The sequence below is a fragment of the Alligator sinensis genome, unplaced genomic scaffold (assembly GCF_000455745.1).
Source record: "Alligator sinensis unplaced genomic scaffold, ASM45574v1 scaffold660_1, whole genome shotgun sequence".
Taxonomy (NCBI): domain Eukaryota; kingdom Metazoa; phylum Chordata; order Crocodylia; family Alligatoridae; genus Alligator; species Alligator sinensis.
The window spans coordinates 769,379-782,499 of record NW_005842237.1 but is presented as its reverse complement, the minus strand read 5'-3'; the positions used below and the strand labels follow the sequence as shown (position 1 = coordinate 782,499).

General features: G+C 41.4%; 1 protein-coding gene across 7 annotated transcripts in view; it reads left to right on the top strand.

Annotated features, from left to right (window-relative positions):
- The window catches only part of GRM8 (glutamate metabotropic receptor 8), a 582,624-nt gene that overhangs the window by 342,451 nt on the left and 227,052 nt on the right, over nucleotides 1–13,121 (top strand). For all 7 annotated transcript variants that reach the window (XM_006027360.2, XM_006027361.2, XM_025208558.1 and 4 more), the window contains one exon: nucleotides 10,272–10,472. In XM_006027360.2, coding sequence (XP_006027422.1) covers nucleotides 10,272–10,472 — 201 coding nt within the window. The remainder of the gene's footprint in view (nucleotides 1–10,271; nucleotides 10,473–13,121) is intronic.

The following is a 13,121-nucleotide window of genomic DNA, read 5'->3' as shown; positions in this document are numbered from 1 at the left end:
TTAATTTTAAAAATGGACAAAATGAAATTGAACAATTCCAAAAATATTAAAAGATTTTGATTACCTCATTTTAAAGAAAATATTTGCCCACATATTCTAGGATTTGATCCTTTTTTGTCCCTATTTCATCCTAAATATAAAAAAACAAATGCACAAAGAAAATCAAGGGACAGGAAAACTGTTTCCCGCCCTGGTCTACTCTTGGTTTTTGGGCAGTGGATATGAGGTGGGAGACAAGGAAGAAGGGGGCAACACAAACCCTGAAAAATTAAAGAAAGAAAAAAATCTGCTGCTTCATGAAGGAGAGTAAATAGCCAGCTCACTTCTGTTTCGTGTGATTGCTTTTAAGTTCCCAGTTTGCCCAGTTTGAAGAAGCTGAAATAACCAATTTCATCTCAGAGAATAGCTTCCTCAACTGTCTCCTTTCCCATATGAAGGAGCCACAGCTTTCAGGGATAGCGTCTTTGTGACTCACTCATCCAGCTAACATAATCATTCTGCAGCATTTTGCTATTTAAAAAATAAATAAATTACACAATATATCACTATCTTATCTTAGCAGAATGACCAGGTATATAATGATTTAAAATGTGTAACAAAAAAATCTTCTTTATCATGGTAGAGTTTACTCTGAGAAAATAGACAAATGAACATGTATACCAGAGTAACTAACAGTTGGTTTTGTATACTAAAGTGAATTATGTTGGCATTGATAATGGACAAGGAAGCAGCTAAATTGGAGTAGCTCTGTGGGTTGCCACCAGGTAGAGGGGAGTAGGAAATACTTAGTTTGCTTTTAGTTACCTGGAAAGTATAAATAAAACCTAAAGCGGCATCATCTCTATCATGAAAGTTTGGGCCCTGTCGCATGGGACAGTTAGCACATATCTTATTTAGACTGTAGTAAACATTACTGTGCCACATTATGTGTTCTGAAAGTAGTTACATGATTTCAGCCCACACTGGATAGGGCTGGAGGTGGTGGAGGCTCCTGGCCACTCCCCCAAAAACCTGATCCTTGCATTGGGCACCACAGCCCACATATTCACTTGTGAAGACGTGCAGTCCCATGCCCAGAGGCTGCATCTTCCCTGACACGTGGCCCAGCCCAGGAACACCTGCCCCAGGCACTCTGGGGGTGAACCAGGTCTCTGCTACTGGTAACAAGGGTAACAAGTAGAAGGAAGCACAAGGAGCCAAGCCTGAGTGAAGGGTCCTGCTCCTGCTGCTAGATCTGCACCTGCAGCTGGATACATGGGGCGAACAAGGTCTTTGCTGCTGGGAGTCATAAACCAGACTTGGTGAAGTGGTGATTGTTGGTCCCACATATGTAATAAATGGATGCAGTAGTTGATAATTTTGAAGTATAATTCAGAAGATAGGTGTTGTAGAACATTGGTAAGGGAAGTAAAATGACACAGAAAAAATTATGACCAATAGTTTTAAGGATAAAATTCAAGATTCTTTCAAGCATATTAGGAAGAAAAAGAATCCTAATAAAAGGTATTTGTCTATTACTAGATAGAAATGATTATGCAGAAAAAGCCAATGTTTTCAATAACAGTTTCTAAATATGCGGAAAAAGTCATCTGTTGATGCTGATCTGTATTTTTTCCATTCCAATAGTAACTTAAATGAATACTGAACAATAAGCATAAAAAACGAGCATTTTTAAATCAGCAGATCTAAAACTTATTGAAAAATATTCATAACATTTCCTGAGCTAATTCCAAAATTAATGTTGTGCCAACATTAAAAAAAAGAAAAAGAAAAATGTAAGTGGAATGACTTGGGTATTATACCCCTGTTAGCCTGACATCCATCCCAGGCAAATAATGGAGTGGCTGATATGGTAATTAATAAAGAATTAATTTAAATAATATGATTAATAGGTTTATGCAGGAAGATCTTGTCAAACTAATTTGACATCTCTTTTTATTGGATTACAAGTTTGGTTGATAAAAGTAACAATGCAAGTGTAATATATCAGAACTTCTTTAAAGTATTTGACTTGGTAGTCCCATGTATTTTGATAAGAAACTAGGATTTTAAAAAGTCAGTGTAGCACATATGAGGTCAAGGTAAGTTGTCCTTTAATTAAGAATAATCAATTTAGATATATAGCTGAAGGAACTTAAAACTTAATGTTTAGATCTTTGATTCACGTTTAAATACTTAAGTCCTTTGTTTAATATTCAGCCTCAATTAGGGAAAAAGAGGGTTAAAGAGAAGGTCAATCCATAAATTCAAAGTTTCTAATCTAAGGGAACCTATAAATAAAGATCTTCCTCAATCTAAGTTCTAATGCTTTAAAAAAATGTAGGTAGCAGTCTAGCAGCAGGGTAGGGGCTTTTCATTACCCTCCCTGGCATCCCCTTTATTGGTTTAGAGATACCAGAGGAAATATTTCTGAGCATTCTGTTAAACAGCTATTAATAGATTTTTTTTAAATCTATGAATTTCTCTAGTCCCTTTTTTGAATTTGGCTATAATATCTGCCTGTCTGTCTCTACCACTGACTGTGGAAATGGATTTCCCAAGTTAACTACACATTGCATAAAAAATGACTTTTTCTTGCTAGTTTTAAACTTGTCTCATACACAGTGCTGGGTTCTGAACTTGATGTTAGGACTCAGGAAAGAGACCTTAAAGTCACTGTAGATAGTTCTTTAAAAATTTCAGCTCAATGTGCAGTGGCAACAAAAAAAGCCAATAAAATGTTGGGCATCATTAAGAAGGGAACTGAAAACAAAACATAGACTTTCATCATGCTGTTATACAAAGTCATGTTTTTCTTACATCTTGAATACTGTGTACAGTTCTGGTCTCCGCATCTCAAAGAGATACCTGCTACTCTAAGGGCAGAGGCAGGCAGCTACCAGGTGCCTGATGAGGGCAGCCTTTTTGGAACATGAGGTGTATATAAAGGCTGCAGTTTGCTGCTGCCAGCCCAGGCAGAAACATCACCTGGCTGAGCAGCATGTAACATCTAGAGGTAACAGCAGGAGGCTCTTAGTTCTGGGCATGACCTAAAACTGTACCCTGCCGGGGAAGGGTGGCCTGGTGGAGATCCTAGTGATATGTGAGCCACCAGATGGTGGCCCCCAGGAAATGCCAGGCCAGTTACCTCCCTGGTGAAAGGTGGGTAGGGGTGTCTTAACCCCAGCCCCACCATCTGGTGGGTAATTCCAAGAGCAGGAGGAGTAGTGGGGGCCAGGTATGCCCACGAGGGATCCCCTGAGCCCAGCAGGGGTGCAGATCCTAGAGCCCAGCAGGGATCCTCTGAGCCCAGCAGGGATGCAGATCCTGGAGACCCCAAAGGGGGTAGTGTGTTGAGCATTGGGAGGCCCCACAGCAAGTAGGGCTCAAGTCAGAGTAGGCCTGAAGGGCTGTCCATGTCAGGGGCTGAAGTGGGAGTAGGCCTGAAGGACAGTCCCAGGGGCATGCTGAGTAGGGCCAAATGGGAGGAAGCCTGAAGACCAGCCCAAGGGCCAGCCGCGTGAGAAGTTGTTTGCAAGTATAAGACAGAGACCCCAGGATGGGGTGTAGTGTAGAGTTGCCCGGTGAGGGGCTTGGGGCAGAGTTATCCCAGGGTTTGGCACAACGCCAGACCATGTAGAGTAGGGGAACTCATGGGAACTGAAGGATTGCGTGGCAAGGCCAGTATGTGAGTAGCAAAGCCTGATGGCCCAAGAGGAGCCGCTCAAGGAGGAGCAAGGGCAGTGGAGTGTGGCCCAGTAATGGGCGGTATGCCAGATACCCTGGTGAGAGGGGGGCAGAGTTGAAGAGGCCTCCTGTGAGAGGGGAGTAGGTGAATGAGTTGGTGTATGGAGCCTGACTTTGGACTCGGTATGCTCTGGTCTCAGATGGGAGTAATATTAATCTGGATACCATCTGTGAGTCATGGGCTGTGGTGTAAGGGAGGTTCAGAGCCACAGATAGTGCCCTCTGGCATCAGGGCTGGGAATGGCAGCTTCCTGCATTATACCACCAGTTTATGGGAACAACAGAGTTGTGGCAGGTGAGACAGGGTGGACTGCCCCACAGAGACAGGTGTATGGGCTAGCATGAGTCCTGGCCCTGAGAGTTGCCCCCTGTCACAAGGAGGAAGAATTGGAAAAGGTACAGAGAAGGGAAACCAAAATTATATGAGATAAAGAGCAGTTGCCATATCAGGAGGTGCTAAAATGGCTAGGACTCTTTAGTTTAGATTAGAGAAGGCTGAGGGGTGGAAATGACAAAGGTATATAAGATCATGAAGGGTGTGTACAAAGTGAACTGGGAATTGTTGTCCACCTAGTCCCAAAATACTAGAGCTAGGGACACACACTGAAATTAGTAGGAGACAGATTTAAGAGGAAGTACTTCTTTATACAATGTATAGTTAACTTGTGAAATTAATTGCCACAGGAAGTGTTAGAGGCAGACAGCATAGCCAGATTCAAAAAGGGAATAGATAAATTAATGGATGATAGATCTCTTAATAGCTGTTGAACAAAATGGTTGGAGACGTTTCCTCTGGCATCTCTAAACCAATAATGGTAAGTGGTGGGGAGGGTAATGAATAGGGGATAGATCACTCTAGGTATACCCCGTTCCCCTCTAAAGCATTTATACCTGACATTGTTGGAGACGGGTTACTGGGCAGACAGACCATTGGCCTGGCCCTATATGGCACTTCTTACATTCTTATGAAACCATTAAAGTTCGGCTGGTAAATTTATAATGATGTATTCTTCTATCGGAACATCTGTGTTTGTAGAAACATGTCCAGTAAACTTTAATTTCAAGCCATAAATGAAAATATTTTAACTTGATACCCAAGGCTGAATAAGAAGTTCTTGATAATAATGACAACTGAAGGCTTGGCATTATTTTGGCAGGTGGTTGACTTATATTTATGGCATTGAAAATATGCATCATTTTATAGCTATACATTAACATTTACTTTAGGAAGTATAGTATAATCAAATTTTACAGCCAATTAAGTTGATGAGTCACTGTCATCTTTGTAAATTACTGTTTTAGATGTTTGAGAATGCTAGAAAGAGAAAATGGTTGAAAATCTCAAGAAGGAACACACAAACCTAATTTACAGTTTTCTTCTTTCACTTAATTATGGAAAGCATAGAGACCCTTGGTATAAAACACTATAGGTTTTGAACTACTTGGTAAATGTCTGAAGCATCTTGAAAACAGAAATTTTGTGATGCCATCTTCTAACCACCTAATTAAGGAAACACAAACAGCTCTACTAAATTCATAATCTTGTTTATAATGTATGTGGTAACATGATTTATGCCTACGTATCTGTGAGAGATACAAATGAAAGACTATATTGCTACTGGGTTATCCACATAGGATGTCTCAATACATTATTTTTATAATATAGAAAATTGGACTACTTATTATTTCTCTGTTAAGCAAAGATAAAATTTTATATTAACATATTTATACCATTGTGTTTTCAATGCATAAATGTTTGTAAATTTCCATGTTTTATACATTAGTATTTAGAGAGAGCATCCTCTTAAGCCTCAGAAATTATAGTGGCTATTGTCTGGAATTGTAGAAAGAAAGCTAGTGGGAGTCTGCCCATTTTAATGCCCTAATGCCAGGGGGTACTGTACACAACTCCGACCTCCCTCATCATGTCCCATGCCTTGCACATTGCATCCTCAAGTTGCTCTATTTTCTGGCTTGTGGCTGGACTGAACTCAGCCCCTTTCTAGGCCTCATTCATTCGTCCATTCACTCCGCCTCATTGGGCTTCATTTATGCCACCTTCCTCTCACTGGGGCCTATTACACTCTGCCCTCTCTCACCAGGACTCTTACATGCTAACCTTCACTGGGCCATGCCCAACCTGCCCTGTTCCCTTGAGCAACCACATAGGCCATCAGGCTTGCCTACTCACTCTCCTTGCCTGGTCCTGGCACAGCCTTTTGGGCCTCTCCCGCAACCCTCATCTGCAGGGTGACCAGCCAGTTCACTTTACTCTGAGCGGAGTTCTGACCCGAGCCCATCTATGGGTAACTTGTTACTTTCACTGCCTTGTAGTTGCTTAGAGCCAACTACTTGCCCTTTTGACCCAGACTCGGCCTCACCATTTCTGAGGACTTACTGGGGTCTCCCTCTGACTCAACACTTGGCTTCATGACATCTGAGGACTTACCAGGGTCTCAGCCTCTGGCCCAACTACAGCCTCAGGTGTCCGTAGATCAACCTTGGCCTCACTGCCCCCTCCTGGGGTTTTGCCTCATGCCCTCCTGCTAGGGTCTTCTAACTGCCCTCTCACCAGGGCCTCACACTTATGCCCTCTCGTTAGGGCCTTCCACATATGCCTTGCTCGCTGGTTCCTCCAGGGTCTTGCACCGCATGGAGCTCAGATGTTTGGAGATGTGCCGAGCCCCTGTACCTATCCCCTGTTCTGGATAACCCACCAGGATGTCAGGGCTGGGGTTTTGAGGCACCCCTCCTCGCCTTTCACCAGGGAGGTAACTGGCCTGGCATTTCTTGGGGACGGTCCCACCACAGACAGCCCCACCAGACCACCCTTCCTCAGCAGGGTGCAGTTTTCAGTCTTACCCAGAACCAAGCAGGCCTACATGCCCTGGTCTCCCTGCTGGGCTACATGTCATTCTGGGGCTGCTACTGGCTGCCTCTCACCTAGAGGCTGAGTTTCAGCCTCCTTCAGTCCAGCCTGCTGTCTCGCTGGGCCTTTCTTCCCTTAGACAGTGATGTCCCCCCCATAGAGGAGACTTTCAGCATCCTTAGGCTCTGGCCTCACCTTCAGGCCAGTCAGGGTGCCAGGTGGCTCATCATGGCCCTGGCCTGCCCCTCACATTGACTGTCATTGTCCTTCAGCCTCCCAGCCCTGGCCCTCTTGCATTGAACAATTGGGGTCTTCTGGTCCAAGCGCCACAGCAGCTGACCTCTGTAGGCAACAGGGGTCCCTTCCTGGGCCCCACCATATAGCCCTCTCATACTGGGCCTGCTTAGAGCCCCAGGGATCTTAATAAAATGACTGTACTCTCAACTGGGCTCAGCTGAGCCCCAGGCCTCACCCCTGCTTGTTTGAAGTCAGGGGCTTGCCTAGCCCCAGTGTAGGCTTGATGACCATAAACCCCTTCCCAAGCTGGGTCAAACTCTTTTCAGGCTCAACGCCTTCTCTCTGGGGCTTGGAGCCTTGCTGGGCCTCTAGGAACCTCTTGCTCCCCTATCTCTAAGATGTTCCCATTAGCAGTTTAGCTGGGTGTTGTTGCTGCCAGCTGCCAGCAGCTTACTGCTGCCTCAGCCCTGTGGGCCTGGATAAAAATGGCTGCCTCATCAGGGCTGACCCACACCTGCTCATTGCCTGCTTTCAGCCTTAAAGTGGTAGGCACCAAAACGTGCACTGCCACAATACCATTCAGCCAAGGCTACAACTCAGCCTCATGTGGTACCAATTACAATTACAGAAGGGATCATGAGGTATTCAGTACAAATTACTGCTGGTAGTTCCCAGGTGGTTTAGATTTATAAAATGTAGCTTATTTAAACCAAATCCCTTTCTCTGTGTTTGGAAAATGAATGTTAAAAGTTTGAGTATTTGGAGAGAAAAACATGTTTGCTTACCCAGTCAGGGACATTATCATGCAACTTACCCATTTAACTGACTAAGGTTTCTATTTCAAGTAACTAGTACATTTCAAGAAATTGTGACTGTTTAACTAATGTTCCTTGAGCAGAAAAATAAAGTCTTTGAGCTGATATTTAAAGATACTGTGCATATCTACACAAGATGCTATATCACCGTAGCAATGAGCTATTGCACCGTAGCTCATTGCTACAGCAATGTAGTATCACCAGGCATGAACCATGATGGTGAGGCTACTGCACAGTAGTATTAACATCCCTGACTGTGCAATAGCAGCTAAAAATATCCATGCGGAAGTGGGACTTGCAGTAATGCCAGTTACTGCACATCCAGTAATTACTTAAACAAGTACTAAGCATGTTCTAAATGATTGCACCACTGTGCAGTCTGCCCTATGTATAGATGTGCCTGAGTATCCTTAGTTGCCACTAAATGTGATATAACAAGAACTGCTGATTGTCAGAACACACACTTGCTCACTTCTACAAAGTTTCTAGTATTTTTCTGTCTCTACCATTGCATTGCAGAACTGTGGGCTTGATATAATCTGATAAAATAAAAGCATACAAGTATAGCCACTGGCAATTTTTCAGTTCATCCTTGTTCATAAGATGTATCTTTAGGGCCAATAGGATTCAACAGATGTTGCAAGGCTGAAAGATCTTATACTTAATGTATTTCTAGATATAAAGAATATTGTATTCCTCTTAAGGTTAATGGAACAAAATACATGAGACAAGTTTATTTTATTTTTTTAGGGTTTTTTTTCTGGTTTAGAAAAGTGATAAGGTCGGGAAATAAGAGTAAATGATGCAGGTAACAACTTTTTGGAGCTTTGTAAACATGCTTGAAAGAATTTGAATGGAATATTCACTAAGTGTTCACACTTTAAAGTTCATTAACTTTTGTTAAGTGCCCTCTGATCATCTCAAAGTTATGCCACTTCAGGCAAGGGTTAACTCTGGGCCATGCTATCTAGCTCATGTTAGTGTAACTTCAGTCTGCTCCATGAAGATTATATCAGCAATTTACAGTCCTCCAGAACTCCACGATGCACTGTGCCAGGTCCTTCTGCCCCATCCAGGGCAGATATAGACCCCATGGCACCCCTAGTTGTCCTCAGAGAATGCCTGTGACACGTGTCTTCTGGCACATGGCAAGTTACCGTGCATGGCGTAGGAGAGGCTGGGGCAAGCACTGAGGTGGCCCCATCAGGCTTACCTAGGGGCCTGGGGGCCTCCCAGGGCTGCAGCCATGTTGCTTCTGCTTCATGGAGCCTGGCTGGGAGCTGAGCGTGAGTCTGTCCTGCCAGGCTCTGGCTTTGGGTGGCACATGCTGCTGCCACATATGCCACTGTTTTTTTTTGTGGGTGGGTTTTTTTGACCCTTGGATATTTGGAGGTCAGAAAACCCCTCTGCACTGCTCCCTTGCAGCATGGAGAGCAATGGAACATGTGGTATGTGGTGCTTTAGACATGTCTGCTGCACTACATACTGCAGGATTGCACTCATCTGGGTGCGGCCCAAGTGTCCTGGCTCCTAGCCACCCCCATGCTCCCAGCCCTCTAGTTGCAAGTCAGAGCTGTGAGGACAAGAAATGTTATTAACCCTTAATGCACAACTGCTCATAGCACATTCTAACTTTAACATCGCTTAATATTCTACAGATTTAGTATGGTCTAAATGTAACCTGTAACTTCACTCCAGCTGAATTTAAGGTAATTCTTGGGATTAGACTCTGACTCCCTTGACTTCAATATACATTTTGCCTTTGATGTCAATGGGCCAGGATTGCAATCCTGTTATTTGTTGTCTGCTGGATTTCATTTCTCCTCAGAAGTGAAATTTTAGTATGTTTAACTCAGTGGTAATATCTCCTTAACTTTTAAGGGTCCAGAATATCAACCTGGATGTCTGTTTAAGATTGCCTTTTTTCTTTTCATTCTTTGTTTCTTTTGTTCTTTCTTGCAATCCAACAGTATCCACCCTAATCATTCATCTTAAAACTATCTTGCTGAATCCAAATTTTTCTATGTGGTTTTCATTTGTTATTAATAACACAGTTTTTATGAGAAAAAAAAAGATGACAATACAATGAAGTATGATTCAAGGTTTCCAATTTTGAGATATAATTCAATGTTAAGTACAGAAAAGGACCTCAAATAAGCATTCTTAAATATAGACAGATGAGCACAACACTTAGGAAAAAACCACCACCTTTTCAACATGTTTAAATATATTTGATCAAACAATAGATGTAGATATAAATTAAGGTAGTCTCTAAATTTCATTTAAAACAGGCTGCTGTAAAAGTGTCCTATAAATAACAGTAACCAGCTGTTCAATGAAACGTACTAAACTGGAAAAAGAGATTGCGGAATACAAATCTATATTTTTTTTCTTTCTTTTTCTTGTAATGAAATATTTTGCCCAGAACTCCACACATTGCTTATAAACCTGGCACAGTACACAATGATTAGAGGTAAATCCAGATGGCTATATTTTTTCTTGCTTCTTTATTTAGCTGATGGATAGCTAATTTTATCTATTAATCTGACTCTAATCATTTATGTCGTAGTCGATGCATAGATATAAATAAAAGTGAATTGATTCTTTTTCTCTGTCCTTCTTAGGCTTAGAAAGAATTGCAAGAGATTCAGCCTATGAGCAAGAAGGAAAGGTGCAATTCGTAATTGATGCTGTTTATTCCATGGCCTATGCACTACACAACATGCATAAAGAAATCTGTCCTGGATATATTGGCCTGTGTCCAAGAATGAGCACAATTGATGGGAAAGAGCTACTTAGTTATATCCGGGCTGTAAACTTTAATGGTAAGTTATACACATTTTTCTCTCTCTAAATGTTTCAAAAGTGTCAAAATGTGTTTTCATCTATATATAGGACACTTTGAAGCACAGTGGAAAACACAGGATTAGAGGCAGTTCCCTTTTTAATCAGAAGTGTGAGTTTTTCCACCTGCTTTGAAACCCCAAGTTTATTTTTCATTTTAACATTAAGCTGCTCCTAAAAGAGACAGGCATTAAAAATAAGAATCTGTCAATCAAAATATTCTGGTGGAAATTTGTTATTATAGAAACAAGCAGAGGATGCATGTAACAATATTGATGGATTCAACTCTTGTGACAGTACATATTCATGCATTCAACATGTGTTTTTGTAAATTTTCTTTTTAAAAACAATTTTCTTCCAAAAGTGAATCATCTGGAATTTGCTTTTATTTTACATATTTAAAATTTGTTGATTAAAAAAAGTCAAAGCCCTATTTCTATTTCATTACCTTTGACTCAGTAATTCGGTCAATTTTAAGCCAACTTCTGTATATATATTCTTTAAACTACACTGCACAAAATGGTGTGCTGTTGGGATCTGCCTGGTAGGGAATATATAGTTACTGTTGCTTATGTCCCTGCCAGAAAGGACCAATAAAGAACATACTTAATTTATGGGTACTAAGTTGAAAAAAAACAGGTCATATTTCAAGGCAAAACAAAGTTACTGAAACCTTATAGTCTTTTATGAAAGTCATAATTGTAGTAAATTTCATTTGCCATTGCTTTCAGATGAAATAATGCAGTGTTTTTATTGTATGTTTTTTTTCCTACTTGGCTGTAATCCACATACTAGACATGCCTCCTAACCATACAGAGAGTAGCACTGTCTATCACAATACACTCCAACGACCTCAGTTTCCAGCCTTTTTAAAAAAAAACACAAGGTCATTTTCAGTTTAGCTTCTAAGTGGAAGCTTTTTTTGCTTCAGGTAACACACCAGATCATTTGGTTGATATGCACATTGGCTGTAGTCTGCAAAAAATTTTTATCTTCTAAACGTATTTTCCTATGACATTTTCATGAAAAGGGAATCCCAGTCTCTGAGACTATAAAGAATAAATGGATTTAATTTATTCTTAACCAGTTTTCAAGAAAACCTTGAGCAAAATATGTAGGTGGCAAATTGGAAATGTCATGATAACAAAGGTATGCTCTATATTATAAGGTTTGGGGTGATAATAATCTACGATTCCCATACATGGTGCCTAAATTAAGGCAAACGTGATCCATTTTCATTTAGTTGGTATAACAGTTCAACATAAAAAGATAAAAGGTTCTACAGTTTGTATGAAACCACTTTTGCCCTAAATGTTGGCATATTTGATCAGCACGTGTCATGAGCTCTCCAAGGTCTAGAACTGTTTGCAGCGAATGAGAGGAGATGAAAAAGTGGGTCTTGTATATGTATAATTATGGTTCCTGAACACATTTGATCTATGGAAAAAAGAAAGTTGATATGAGGTGAATTTTCTATGCCCTATGAAATAACTGTGTTAATTAATCCTCTAGATTGGTTTAGGTTATATACTGTATTAAAGGTCAACCATACTTTATTGTCATTTACTGCCTGAAATTCATATTGAGGTGAAACAAATGTTAGTGTGGAAACAACTATAAGATATGTCATATTCAGCTTTCTCCTTAGGAGAGGGAGAGGGAATTTTTGCAGCTAAGGAATTTTGAGTTGCTCTGATGCTTCTGCTGGTAGTTGGAAATCTTAGTGGTTCCCTGCTAGAGCAGAGTTCAGTGTCAGCAGTGATTTATTTTTTCTTCCCACGACTGGTAAGGACTGTGGAGTTTTTTCCTTTCCTTTTGAGTATAGATCCTCATCCTCTCCCTAGGAGACTCCAAAAATATTTTAAGCAATTACATCTCTGTCCTAGGAATAACACTGATAATGTCTAGGGACCTACTGAATTCACAATTTTGTGATTTTCATGGAAATGGCAAAATCAGCTAGTCCCCACAAACAAGCTCATTCCCCATGAAAAAGTATGGGCATTGTGAAAGGGTGTGAAATCAGTGAGTGATCAAAGGAAAAGAAGAAAAAAAAAGGAATAGCAAAACAGAAAATGGTGGGAAGCCCTGGTGTCCTGAAGCATGGGGGGAGGAAAAGAGGGGAGAGGGAGCAAACTGGAAACTGAGCCCCTGATGCAGGCCTGCCTACCTGCCTGGGCAAAGAGCTGTCTCTCCTCCCAGTGTGTGGTCAAGCCTTCAGAAGTCATTAACCCCATGTTAAACTGCTTGCTAACTCATCAATTAATGCATTCCACAGGTGTAATCCATTGATCAAACCTATGAAAGCAACTAATTGTAATGTTAACAAGCCCCAATTTGGGGCCACCTGTCAATCTCTGGGGAAGGTCAGGACTTCCAGGGCCCCTCAGCCAATCAGAGGCATAGGGGGTGGGGGGCGCTGCTGCAATCCTTCATGAAAATGGTTCCTGACGCCGCACTGGGTCTGTGAAATTGGGAAGCAGCCATCCTGAATTTAGTAGGTCCCTAGTAATGTCTTCTTCTTTCCTGCTGTTTACTGGTAGTATGTTGTAATGTGTTCTGTGTTTTGTTCTTTCTAGTTGTGGTGTATGAGGGTTTGACATGGATCATATGTAGATATCTTTGGGCAG